At 40.4% G+C, this 14,313-nt stretch overlaps 1 protein-coding gene across 2 annotated transcripts in view; it reads left to right on the forward strand.

The window, feature by feature from the left end:
* RELN (reelin) overlaps positions 1–14,313 on the forward strand; it is a 277,039-nt gene that overhangs the window by 245,090 nt on the left and 17,636 nt on the right. For both annotated transcript variants that reach the window (XM_053942869.1, XM_053942868.1), the window contains exons 46-54: positions 2,168–2,336; positions 4,946–5,086; positions 6,407–6,584; positions 7,957–8,150; positions 9,251–9,507; positions 10,247–10,401; positions 11,202–11,416; positions 11,702–11,879; positions 12,892–13,067. In XM_053942869.1, the coding sequence (XP_053798844.1) occupies positions 2,168–2,336; positions 4,946–5,086; positions 6,407–6,584; positions 7,957–8,150; positions 9,251–9,507; positions 10,247–10,401; positions 11,202–11,416; positions 11,702–11,879; positions 12,892–13,067 (1,663 nt within the window). The remainder of the gene's footprint in view (positions 1–2,167; positions 2,337–4,945; positions 5,087–6,406; positions 6,585–7,956; positions 8,151–9,250; positions 9,508–10,246; positions 10,402–11,201; positions 11,417–11,701; positions 11,880–12,891; positions 13,068–14,313) is intronic.

A 14,313-nucleotide genomic window follows, 5' to 3' on the forward strand; every position in this document is an offset into this window, starting at 1 on the left:
AGAACTGAGAAACAAAAGAAAGCTGCATGTTTCTGTTAGAAATTATATCATCTTTTTTAATCCAGGTGTCTGAAGCCTAAGATAAACTGAAGTAAATTATTCCCTGTGAGCATCTAAGTTGCAGTTCAATCCATCTCAGAAAAAGACGAACAGCTGCCTTACTCAAATCCATTTAGTAGATAATGTCCACTGCTTGGGCTGGTGGTGTAATAATAAGCAGCTGGGTGTTCAGCATATGTTTCTTGCTTTGTGGTTTTGCATTTTCACTGTAGTCTCAGTTCTGATCTCACTTGTACCCACATACCTAAGAAATCATTTATATCAACACAAATCTGACACTTGCTAAGGCAGCATCAACCGCAAACATTTATATTGTCCATATGAAATAATAAATATGTATAGACCTATATGTTTCCATGTATGAATGTGTGCATACATATTATGCACACGTGTATATATACATTTATGTATACATAATGATGCAATTTTTAATTACCTAGGTTCCTTTTTTCATATGATGTATATTGAGTGCAGAGTCAGCTTTTATAAATGTATATATACATATATACATACAGATAAATTAATAACAACATGCTCTGTACTCAATACACATCATATAGAAATTAAAAATTGGTTCATTATGTGAATTTTAAGGCACACGAGAAATTGGTTTTTCTTAAAATCAAGCTTTTTAATGCTTGCTTTACACATCCTCATAGAATAGGTTTTTGAGGTGTAGATGTTTCTAATGAGGGCAAGAATACAATACATTGCGTCATGTGGTATCTGTTAATTTACTGGGTTGATGACTTTTCTCTACAAATCTGTATAAAAATGGAAAAAGATTTTACATGAAGTCCCAGATTTAGCTTCTCTGATTTTGCTAATCTGAAGCTACACACATGCTTAAAAATTTTTCTTTCTTTTGTTATTAAGAATAGTGTGGTATCCTGAGATCATCTCTGCTAAGTTTAGAAGCAGTTTGGTGACTGAGCCATATACTGGCAAAGAAACAGATCCTTATTTTTGGGGGGGGGGATTTGTTTGTTTCTCTGTCTACAACCCTTATCATTATCTTAACTTCATATTAAATTAGGCAGGACACTACCTAATCATGCTTCCAGTCATGATGAGAAAAGCATTTCTTTTGGTGAGGGAAATGTAACACTAAAAACTCACCCTTGTTTGTATCTACTTGTCCTTGTATTTCTACAGCACTGTCTTCTGTGCTGAAACATCAAGTAGGACTGATTGGGTCATTAAGGGTTATTCCCTGAGCACGAGGGTAGAAGAAATGGGTCTGTTAGTAATCAAAAGCAGATCACAGATTTATCACCCCTATCACTGCAACCACGCTCCATGTTTTACGCAGCCAGCTCAGCCAGCATACCTGGCAGCTGGAACATTTACTTCAAGTACCAGTTCTGCGCCTATTATTATTTACATTTTCATGGCTGCATGAAAGTTTGACTTGAAGTACTTAGTGAGCTTGACTAACCTTTAATTTTCGTAATAAAAGCTTATAAGCCATAAACAACAAAACAATGAAATTGCTGATTTTCGCTGAGAAATGAATACATTAGTTTAATGTGGCTAGACTGTGTTTGAATGGAAACAAGCTCACTGACTAACAAACTCAAATTAAAATTGTGCTGAATAATTAAATGAGCTGGTCTGCAGGAAGGGTGGAAGGCTGACTAAGCCATCTTGTGACAGAGCCAAAAGTTTGAATTTGAGTCTTGCTCTGCTTTACACAGCAATCACATCCAGCTGAATCTCACTCTTCAAGCCAGAAAAACAAAGTTTGGTGGTCATGGTGCTGTCACATCATTTTCTTGCATGCTGCAGCTACAAATATTTTCTTGACTTAATCCTGACAACTTAATGTTGGCTCTGTCTTTTCATCTGTGGTCCCTTGAGTTAGGTGGCAGATGCAAAGATGTGCTGCAGACTCAACCTGAGCTATACCTGCTCAGCAACATGTAACACACCCTCCCACCCTGCCACTAAAGGAGGTAGCTTTGTGCTTCTGACACAAGGGTTTGAAACGTTCTGGGTGGTTATTTTGTCAGTTCAGACTTGTGATACTGTCTGGGGCTTGCACTTTATTATAAGCCTATGGATATAGGTCTCTAAATTAAGTAATTAACCACTTTTCCACCCTTAGCTATTGAACTGGAATATTCAGTGGACCTTGGGCTGACATGGCACCCAATTTTGAAAGACTGTCTTCCCACTAATGTGGAATGCAACAAGTACCATCTCCAGAGGATTCTCATTTCAGACACTTTCAACAAGTGGACCCGGGTTACTTTGCCTCTGCCTCCCTATACTAGGTAACTCCCTCTGGTTTTCTACAGAATAAATCTAAAAGCATAACTCGGCATTTATAATGTCATGATACATTATGGAGTTTAAGCAATTGTACCTTGTCCTTTTCGTTTGGTCCATGTAAATAGCAACAAATCAGTATAAGTAAATGAAGCTCTGTCCTATAGAATTTGCAAACACAGGCAGCAAGGGCATCAAGCTCTCAGCACTGTTTGACTCCACAACTTTGCTCCTCCTGCTGAGCCTTATCTCCTCACATAGACATAGGCTGAGCTAACTGCTGGCTCTGAAGTATCAAAGCACAGGTAGAGCCTTGAGATGGTTGTCATGAGAGATGCCACCAAAGGCACATACAAGTTTGGAAACAGAGGCCTTTATTTTTTAGCAATTGTATGGAAGCGCCTATGCAGTTGCTACACGTTTTGACATTAGTAATGAAAATGTCTATGTTCTGTTACTAATCATTTGGGGCATCCGGACTCTTCTCTATCTTCGGTGCTGTTACATCAAGTAATAGCACTTTTTTTAGGACTTCTTCCCAGCATTAATTTTCTTTGCTTCCTCTTTTGTGTGGCTTTGCTACATATCGTCTGTAAAAATCCATTACCCTATCAGTTCTTCTATAAAGACTCTAAATTTGTGTTCAGAGTAGTCTTTCTGGGGTTGAATGGGATGAATCAGGGCTAGGATTGATGTTCCAAACCAAATGAATTTTGACCTGAAAGGAAGCTACCACCTGAGATAAACTCAAGTATATAAATAACTGTGATTTTAAGACTGAAGAGTTTCTTGAGCAGTATATGTCACAAGAAGTCTGATGCCCTACTGAGGCAAAAATTGCACTTCTGTCCAATCCCATAATTGTATTTTTTGGCTCAAGTAATACCATTTCCCAAAGTTATTAAAACAGGCATTCCATGAGAGAGGTTATTACAACCTTATCTCATAAGCAAGAGAGACGTAGAGCTTTAGGATAAGAACAGTGCAGCTAATAGGCCTTTTAGTCTAGATGCAATATAATTTTTATGCTGCTTTATTATTTCAAGCTGTGTAATAGCGGGTGTGTGTCTCCAATTGTTTATGCCTGTATGTTTTAGGCACATGCAGGCTGTGGAGTCAGTAGCTTGGCCTGCTGCTCACCACCCATGTCTGTGCAGCCTCTTAGGTCTCCTGCACTCCAGAGTGCTACCTCACCACTGGTCTCAAGTGGGCAATGGACACTTACTTTTAACTTGGAGCTAATTTTAAAAGGCAAATGCAAATACAAAGCTTCCCACAGGAGCATCAGCTCCATGAATTGTTAGTGATGTGCCTAGCCAAAGCAGGCAGTGTAAGATATAGGTGCTTGTCTTTATTCTGAAAGGACTTCCTCACAATTTTTATGTGTATTTTTAAAATGCTGCTTGGTGAACAGCTGAGCAGCTGAGCTAAGAGCAGTAGATTTCTCTTTGGATAAACAAGTTATTTATTCAGCTCATGCAGCATTTTCATAAAGAAATAATTCATGGGAGAATAATGACCTTAACATATAAGGTCCATTTTTACACTGAATAGTTTTTGGGGATTTTGCTGGGTTTTTTTTTTAGTTGTTTTTTTGGTTTTGGTTTTTTGGTTTTGTTTTTTTTGTTTGTTTGTTTTGTTTTGTTTTTTTTTTTTGTTGTTTTTATAATAATTGTGATTTCTCTTTGAGATTCAAAAGAAAACAGACTACAAAAAGTTCAATGCTGCCATCTAGTGCTGTACCACAAAACAGAGATTAGCTTGAATTCATAGTTACAGAAATTAATCTACTCACAGCTCTTGACTTAACAGTCTACACCTGCATGAGCTGAATAACTATTTGGTGTCCCCTGAATATTTTGGATAGATTTTCATCATCTATCTTGGGACCTGAGACACCTAATTCACATATAGGGAGTTAAGCCCATTTTAATCAACAAAATTAATATAATTTACTGAGTAGAGCCAGGATCACACTACAGATAATTTCTAAGCATTTCCAGCCAAGCCCTGGGTGGAGGGGAGGGAAGAAACTGCAAAGCCAGGGTCATGCTGCAAGCCCTGCATGGGCCTTCTCACCTGTCCCCAAACCCACTCCCTAGAACTGCTCTTAACCTAAGAGTGATTGGGAGAATTCATAGAGAAAAAGTTGGGTAAATTTGTTGACTTGGGCTTATTGGCTGGCTTAGGGTGAAACATGGAGGGTTCAGATAATCTGGCTTGATCCAGCTCCTAGCTGTCCCTCAGGTTTGGATCTGTGCTGGGACATGGTTATGACTGGCCTGAGCTTACAACTGGGAGTACCACCTTCTTCCTACCCTCCTCTCCACTGCACCAACCATGGCCCACTTGCTTTGCTTTCACCAGTGATCCATTTCCTACCTTCCACACTCTCAGCTTGATACCAAACACCCATACTTTTTTCTGTTCTCAAAATCTGGACAGCCTTTTCTTGGAGGGATGTTGTCATTGTCAGAAACCAGCCCTGGGTCATGCTGGTAGCAAACAAATCTACCAAGAGCAGGCTAGCCTCAAGACTAACATTTCCTTTCACTCAAAATAAAGATTACCTTAGCTAGAAAATACAGAATTCTGTTTTTCTCTCTTTCCCAAGGTCTCAAGCAACTCGTTTCCGCTGGCACCAGCCTGCTCCTTTTGACAAGCAGCAAACGTGGGCAATTGATAACGTCTACATTGGAGATGGCTGCATAGACATGTGCAGTGGCCATGGGAAGTGTACACAAGACAACTGTGTGTAAGTGCCATCTGTTCCCTGTCCTGCCCATAGCTGTAGCATTTCACTCCCCCTCTGTCATTCTGATGAATTTGCAGGGAAAACTGTGATACAATTCTACAAAGGAAGGTGGATTTTGCTGTTAAAACTGAGCAAGGCACTGGATCCACCTGGGAGTAGAAATAACAAGTGGAAGGTGAACTGCAGGGGTTGGCCCTGCCAGACCTCTGACTGTTCATGCTCCATGGCCAAAGCAGACAGTCCTTTCCTCAGTGGCAATGCATCACCTCTGCTCTTGCCTCTGCTGCATCAATTCCCCTCCCACCAGGTAGGGAGAGGGTACCCCTTGAGTTTGCATAGCCCTCTTGGGACATACAGTCCTGGAGCTTCCCAGAATATGTTCTCCTTATTCCCAAGGGATTTCACATCATGTCCCTGTGCTCTTAACCTGGTCCTGGGTGCAGAGAACCTGGGCTGGAGGTGGGACATATCCAACTAAGCAACATGTATGCCAGTTCTTCACAAGGCCAGAATTTGCTTTTTGACTGGTGTTATCTTGCTGGTCTGATGACTCTGCTCCATGGTAGGGTTTGCCAGAAGAGGCAGACTGGCTTGATCCTCAAATTGTTTGCATAACAATCCACACAGAGTCCTGCAAAGCTAGCAAACAACAACCCCCAGATTTGCCTGTCTTGGCAACAGAGAAATACCTTCCAGATGGATGTATTGCCTTTTTTTTACCAGCCACAAATGGCAGCAGAAATGGGAGAATGGTTGTATAATTGCACTGTGACTGTATTTTTTAGAAATGTATTTCACTGCAGAATAGACATATTATTGTGTTCCCCTCTATACTGACAACACTGCAGTACCAAGACACAATATCCCTGGTGAAATCTCATTGTAGCAGAACACAGTTCCAAGCTGTTATCCCATCTCTGACACATTACAAGAATGTTTTAGAACTATATAAAGATAAGATAAGATAAGAAAGCACCCATCTACTAAAATTTTACAGAAACTTGAACTTTAACATTAGCGGGATATTTTTAGGCTTGGCACATTCTCTTGGTTTACTTATCCAAGCACAATGCATTTCGCTGCTGTTACTCTTTTACTGTGTTTGGGAGTGTACCCTGTATTAGAAGCTTGAATGATACACAGTACTTAGCCTTTAAAAAAGTCATTTTTGTTTCATATTAACCCCAAAATGCCAGATGTTTAAAACCCCCACATACCAGTTGTGCACTAGTAAATGATGCCCCTCTGCAGAATAAGATGGTACCTTAATAACATGCAGAGCCTTTGCCAGCTGATTTGTGCATTTGTTTTGCTCTGCAGCTGCGACGAGCACTGGGGTGGGTTGTACTGTGACGAGCCAGAGACTCCCCTTCCCACACAGCTGAAGGACAACTTCAACCGCTCCCCCTCGAACCAGAACTGGCTGACAGTGAACGGGGGCAAACTGAGCACCGTCTGCGGGGCCGTCGCCTCTGGGATGGCTCTTCACTTCAGCGGGGTGTGTGTCCAGCACAGGGACCAGCTCGCTCCATTTGACACTATAAGTGGGACTGATTTTAAAAGTTAAATAGCAAAGCATTAAAAAAATAACAGCATAACATATCAGACATATAAAATATTTTAAAAAATTAGATCCTTTACTTGGCTGAAGGTCGAAGTCAAAGGTCCTACAGACTACGGTCAGCCAGAAACACTCCAGGAAAGCTGATACCGTGTTCCTTGATATACTGCAGTCAGGAAAATGAGATATTGTGTCTGTGGGTCCTGAGAGGAGCTGTAAAGGGGCCTTTGAAAGTGGAGCTGGTAGGTTAAAGCACAGTATAAATATGTAGACTTTTAATTTTCCTCCTAAGACCCTCCTCACAGCACTTGAAACTTTCAGACTGGAGTTTGGTGTGGCTTCTAATCAGACTGCAGAGGTAAATTAATAACTAGCTATTTGCACTTGTATAATTTGCACATGGTCCTTGACAATACAGAGCCACAGAAACACGGAATAGGCCGGGTTGGAAGGGGCCATGGTGGGTAATCTGGGCCAACCTCCCTGCTCAAGCGGGGTCACCCTAGAGCACATTGCATCCATGCGTAGCCTCATCCTTCAGATGTCTCACAGGTGCGTGTTTTCAGAGTAAGCTCACAGTAAAATTTCCTAGGTTAGCTACATGTGTAGGTATATAACTCTGACTGCTGCTGAACTATAGTTTGCTGACAGATAACCTCAGGATTATAAAAATGATGAAATAGTATTTTAGAACCATAAAATTTATGCCAGAAGATGTCTTCTGTCAAATTTATAACTAAGTTCAAACTGACAAAAGTTTTCTAAAATAAACTAACAGAAGCATTACATTTCCACTTCATTCCGGTAGGACTAAGTAGACACCAGCTAACAGACTAAGCAATGTGAAATATATAAGGTATTGTGGAAAACATACATACTAAAATTGCTTTGCCATTTGATGGTTTGCGTAAGTTGAATCATTAGCACATAATCAGTGATTCATTAATCTGCATGGAAAACTTCATGATTTACAATAGAGATGTGGATTTCTGCAACTTTTGTATTAAGAAGAAAGGTGAATACAAATACATGAATATTGTAAAACTGAAGGTACAAGTAGCAACATATATAGATACACAACAGAAATTTTTAAGATGAAACATGACTGAAATTGTGTCTTCAGGGAAAACAGATATATATATTGTTCAGTTGTAGCTTTACCTTTGAAATAATTAATAAAATTTTGTACAATTTTAAAATTTTTGCAGCATGAATCCACATTAATAGTGACTGCATATTCTTAACACTTTTTATGAACATAATTTTTGCCAGACAACACCAGCCAACATATTTTTTCATTGCTTTTAAGGGCTGCAGCCGTATGTTAGTTACAGTGGATTTGAACCTCACCAGTGCAGAATTCATCCAGTTCTATTTCATGTACGGATGTCTGATAACTCCTAATAACCGCAACCAAGGAGTGCTGCTGGAGTATTCTGTGAATGGTGGAATCACCTGGAGCCTCTTAATGGAAATTTTCTATGATCAATTCAGCAAGCCTGGGTTTGTAGATACCTTCTTTCTACCTGTGTAAATTTCTTTGCTAAAGTCAGGTGGTCTTGAATGTTTCACCAGAACCTGTGGGATATATTAGTGCTGTGGTTTGGATGTCAGGTTGGGATGTATGAGTTCAGCTTGTACAGTCCTACAGGTGTTTATTAATGTCCTTGGCGTGTATTGAGAGCATCAGCATTTGTGCAGCTGCTAGGCCACAAATACAAGAATACCTAGGAGCCTGTAGCAGCCTGGTAGATTTACAAATGATTGAAGGAAGATAAATTAATAGCTACTGCAGTGATGTCCATCCTGTTTTAAAGCTGCTAACCTTTGCAATCTATTTCTTTATTGGCAAGATCATAAAATCACTGATTGTTATAAGTTAGTTATAAATGGTGTGGCTAGGAGAAACTGCATTTCTGCAGTTACCCATCAAAAGGATGGATACACTCAAGCTCTATTTTCAGATGTCTGTGAGCTTCAAATCATGCATATATGTGAGCTGACCATTTTCTCACTGACCAATTTAAAAGATTCAAAATGGGGATGTGAGGGACCCATTATTTGTTATTATTCGAGCACACCAAGAAATCACTAGCACTTTAATTGGACGTGATATTTCAGTGTACTATTTTCTACTGTTGAAATGGAACAGATAAAATTGTACTGGAACATTGCTATCTGCTGAATGGCTCCAGGTTGAAAAAAGCAATCTTTATTTCACTTGTTCACTCTCCTTCTTAACACTTCCCTTAATAAGGGCCTTATGGCCATACCCTGCTAGTCCAGACTATTGCATTCGGTCCCATAAGGACACCTGGAGCAAGTGAGGTTGTTCAAACCATGCCACAGTCTGGGTGCTGACCCTTTCCACCTCTCTCTGAGCCCCTGTCCCAGGGATGACATTGGGAGTGATCAGAAAGATTTTTGTTTCAGAAATATCTCCTAGAGGAATATAGGCTAGATCGGTCTTTTTCTTCTTTCCCAAATTCCACATATCCTAGGAAACACTGGGAATGGACTTGGTCAAAGCACCCAGCACAGAGCATTGCAAAGTGTCCTTTTCCTGCAGCTTTGCTACAACTAACTCCCAGCTTTTATTCCAGCTTTGTGAACATCCTCCTTCCCTATGATGCCAAAACCATCGGGACACGCTTCCGCTGGTGGCAGCCCAAGCACGATGGGCTGGACCAGAACGACTGGGCTATCGACAACGTGCTGATCTCGGGCTCGGCCGACCAGAGGACGGTGATGCTCGACACCTTCAGCAGCGCTCCCCTGCCGCAGCACGAGCGCTCCCCGGCCGACGCGGGGCCCACCGGCAGGATCGCCTTCGACATGGCCGTGGAGGACAAAACCACGGGTAAAGGTTCCACCTGCGTCTCAGTTAAGGAGCAAGAAGCCAATGCACTGATTTGCAGGTCTTGCTGAGCCTCTGAATCTTTCTCTCACTGTGATGGCAATCACAGAAAACTCCATTGCTATAGAGGCCTTGTCTTTTAAAAATGAAAAGATGTAATGCAGCTTTTTTACTACTTGAATTTATCGAGAAGGTTAATTTATTTTAAAAGAAAAAGAATAATTTAAAAGTGACAGGTTATTCTAAGCAAATTTCTTATCCTGAGTGTCTGTTCCCTATTTTCTAACTTTTTAAAATTTTCTTTAGGGAATTTAAGTTACCTTTTACAAGGAAATTTTGTAGAAGACGCATTTTTGTATGTTTATTAGGCTTAACAGCTACCAGTGCTGGGGTATATTTTGTGCAGACATGTAGGCAACACCCATTAAAAGGCTCTCCCAAAATGTTCAGTGCAATAGATGTTCATATTTTAAGTCTCAGATCCTTACTTCTTTAATATTAAAAAATAATGCTGTAATGCTTGTGTTAGTGAGCAGTAAGAGGTGCTTTCAGCAATAAATGAGATAAATGTAATACATATTTACATGGGAACAACGGGGTACTGACATTCTCAGGAGCAATACTAAATAATTCTCATGTACACTGAAAAATAAAGCTATGAATCACCTTTTGTGGTTAACACTACTCCCTGCTTAATTTATATTGTCACTGTATATTACTGACATTGCCATTTATTTTCAAGTGAATGAACACTGGTTATTCCATGATGATTGCTCAATTGAGAGATTCTGTGATTCTCCTGATGGTGTCATGATCTGCGGGAGCCATGATGGCAGAGAGGTCTACGCAGTCACCCACGACCTGACTCCTACAGAAGGCTGGATTATGCAGTTCAAGGTAAAATCTGTCTGCAGTAAACTTATTCAAAACCACATTTTCTTCCAGGTCTAAGTAGATCTTTCAGGAGGAAGGGTTGATGTATAGGCCTACACAGGAGCCATTCCCTGCTGGGAAAAATATTGTTATTAGGCCATCCTCATTTTTCTCACTTACATTGTATTGGTCAGCTTTAATATCACAGACTGTTCTCAAAGGTGACACATTCTTCTTTTCCAGCACTGCAGTTCTATGGACATCATGTAATAAGGATATTGCACATCTGCCAGGTGCCTATTTTGTTACAACTGCTGGTGAGGGAAAAGCAGCTCCACAGTAATTCACTCTGCTCCTGTGTTGTCATTCATTCACATCAAACAGCACGCAAACTGTCCTTTGTACACCCTTTTACCTAAATTAAGGAAATAACCCAGCAATATATGGAAATTTCAAGAACCCTTTGCCCATCCATCCATAAAGATGGTCTCCCTAATCTGTGGCCTTCTCTGTAATATTCAAATCTCAGGTTGTGTGGGATGGAATATTACCTTTATTTGTTCTGTGGTACTGGAGTCTAAGGCATGAGTGTCAAAATCTGGAAATCCAGAAATATGAGCTATCTAGAAGAAAACAAAATTCACAATATGTTGTCTATTCTCAGTCTTGAGAATATCAGAGATCTGCAGGTGACTGGTACCATACAGGCACTGTTACTGCCATCATTTCAAGCAAAATTCTGCAGTCTGTTTTCAGGTTCAAATACTTTTCTAAATTCCCCCACCACAATTAATTCTAATTACTGATGGTTTCTTCTTTATTAGGTGTCTGTTGGATGTAAACCCTCAGAAAAACTTGCACAAAATCAGGTCCATGTGCAGTACTCCACTGACTTTGGCGTTAGCTGGAGTTACTTAGTGCCTCAGTGCTTACCAGCCGATCCAAAATGTTCTGGGAGTGTCTCACAGCCATCTGTCTTCTTTCCCACAAAAGGATGGAAAAGAGTAACTTACACACTGCCTGAAGGCCTTGTGGGCAAGTAAGTATGAATTTGCTATTCATTTTGTCTTGGATTGAGTACCTTCCTGGAAACACAACAGGACATCTTCCTATTAATTTTCTTTCAAGGAAATTTCAGAATAGCAGCTTTCATGTTCATTACATTATGGATATGTTAAAAAATCAATTTCAATAGATACTTCCACTACTTGTGGAAGCTCAGAAGATAGTACAGTCATGATTATATTGTGTTTAATCACCTTTTTTCAATTGAGCAAAATTGTTTTATGCATATGTATGGTTTTCTTCATTCCTTTATATCTAGTCCCGTGAGGTTTCGGTTCTACCAGAAATACTCAGATATGCAGTGGGCCATTGATAATTTCTATCTGGGCCCTGGTTGTCTGGAAAACTGTAGAGGTCATGGAGACTGCCTGAATGAGCAATGCATCTGTGATCCTGGGTATTCGGGTCCAAACTGCTACCTGACCCAGACACTGAAGGTAATTTTATTGCATGTTTTAAAGAATGAATTTTGGCATGTGTTTGACTGGGAAGGAGAGAGAGGAGAGATTGATCTTACTGGAAATTTAGCTTTGATTCCTGTCAGCCTGAAGACAGTCAAATCCATTTTCAGCCCTTTCATCAGTTTTTTAACAAAACTATTACTGCATTATTCAAGAATGTTGCTTTGAAAAATAATGCTTAGCCTGAAAAAGCTGTGATGAAGTTCATTGTTCATGTTTTAATCATCATTATAGGATGTAAATCACCCTTGCATATGTGGTTGTATTTGAACAAAATGGAAAGATTGTCTTTACTGTGAAAGAGCTTACTGAAGTAGGGAGTAAAGGAAAATGGCATAAAATTAGAGAATTAATTCACATGGCTGTTACTCAATAAGAATCAAGTGGACTCTAGTTATATATAGCTAATTTTAAAGTTAAAAATAACTAACTTGTCAGTTATCATGTAATTTGAATTATTATAACCTTCTAGTCTTTTATCTGAAATACTAATTACATGAACAAATATCATTGCTTGTTTGCAATTTTTAATTAGTAAGGTATCCATCACTTTAAGGACACTTGGGGTAAAATGGTAGCAATTTTAGGGGAGTTTTACTGCTAAATCAATGCCAGGATCCCTGGTTTTGCTGAGGAAAGATACAGAATATTTTTTTCTCACATGCATACAGATGTCCCCTACTGTTGCCCTCTGCCATCAAAACCTTGCCACACAAACCTAACATGCTCACTCATTTGCACATGCCAATTTTAATTTGCTGCATTACCTCCAAAGTCTTTTAAAATCCAGCCCTAATATATTTTCACATTTAGCCAATTCAGTTCAAGTGGCCAAATATTCAGCCAGAAGCGATTATGTTCAGTCACTCTGAGAAAAACTTAGTGTTCTTGAGCCCTTCAAACATGTTTAGGTCAGTTCTAGCCGTGGTTGTCAAAAAGACTTAAAATCTCACTTACCTGTGCTTCATGTTAAATACCTTACTTACAGACCTTCCTGAAAGAGCGCTTTGACAATGAGGAAATTAAACCAGATTTATGGATGTCCTTAGAAGGAGGAAATACCTGTACCGAGTGTGGAATTCTCGCAGAAGACACAACTCTGTATTTTGGAGGTGCAACTGTGAGGCAGGCTGTCACTCAAGATCTGGACCTGCGGGGAGCAAAGTAGGTCATGGCTCCACGTCACTGTCATGGGGAGTTCTGTCATACACTGGCAGAGCAGCAGGCAGCATAGCTGGTAGCTCAGGGAATTCCTAGGCCACCACAGCAACAGCACTACCTGAGGCAGACACCGAGGAGATGATGATTCCCAGGGTGCTGGGACTGTGATTCTCAAGGCGCCGATGCTTTCAGATGAGTCACAGAGAGCAAGGCTCACCCCAGCACAGTGGAAAGGGTCTGACATGTCCAGGTGAAGCAGCAGGTCCCTTTGTCCAGAAATGTCCTGGAAGCAGCAACTTCTGTCCTGCAAAGAGGCAAGACACCAGTACCAGGGCATCACTCCTGGAAGCACCAGCTGTGTCTCTCACTGAGTTCAGAGCAGAACTTCTGCTGGTTGTTCTCTCTTGGGTGCCCATACAAGATCCATTCCACTTCTATGCTGTTGGAAAGGATGACTTATCAGCAAAGCAATGGAACTCTGTCAGTTTAGACAAGCTAAGGACATGACATAGACAACTTCAGCATCATTTCTCTTGACCATATGGCTTTAATGAAGCCACACACTCTGACTTCTTAAATTTTGCAATTTTGCTGAATTACAGGAAGGAAGGGGCCTCAGGGAGTCTCTAGTCCAACCTCATGCTCAAAGCTAGGTAACATGGAATTCAGGGCAGTTTGCCCAGAACTTTGTCCCATTGGATCTTTAAAAACCTCCAAGAACAGAGATCCTACTGTCTGTCTGTACTGGAACACTTGCACTAGTGTTCAGTTACTCTCAGAGTGATTATTTTTCTTTTTTTTTTTTTTTTTTCCCTGTTAAATCCATTTGGAACTTCCTATTTCTTCAGTGTATGACCTCTGGCTCTGAGCTCTGGCTCCAACCACTCCAGTGTCCTCCACCAACTTGCCTCAGTTTATCAACTTTTTTCTGTCCTTCATTGATACAAGGGCACCTTAACACATGGTGAGCTCCCATTCCACCAGGACTCTCAGGGAACTCTAAGCAAAGCAGCTCCCATCCCATCTGTCCCTGGCTGGTACTTTTGCAATGGGTTACTCCCTCCCAGGGGCAGTTCTTAGTTGGATTCCATGAGGTTCCCATGAAAATTACTAGACAATGTTTTTGGAAACCTTTGTAGTACTTGTGCATCAATGTTACTTGCTTAAAAATGCTGGCATTTGGAATAATTTCAGCATGTCTGTTAACAGAAAGCAACCTCTATTTGTGCAAGTCTAACAGATGTGATCA

The sequence above is a fragment of the Vidua chalybeata genome, chromosome 5 (genome assembly GCF_026979565.1).
Source record: "Vidua chalybeata isolate OUT-0048 chromosome 5, bVidCha1 merged haplotype, whole genome shotgun sequence".
In the NCBI taxonomy this organism is placed as follows: domain Eukaryota; kingdom Metazoa; phylum Chordata; class Aves; order Passeriformes; family Viduidae; genus Vidua; species Vidua chalybeata.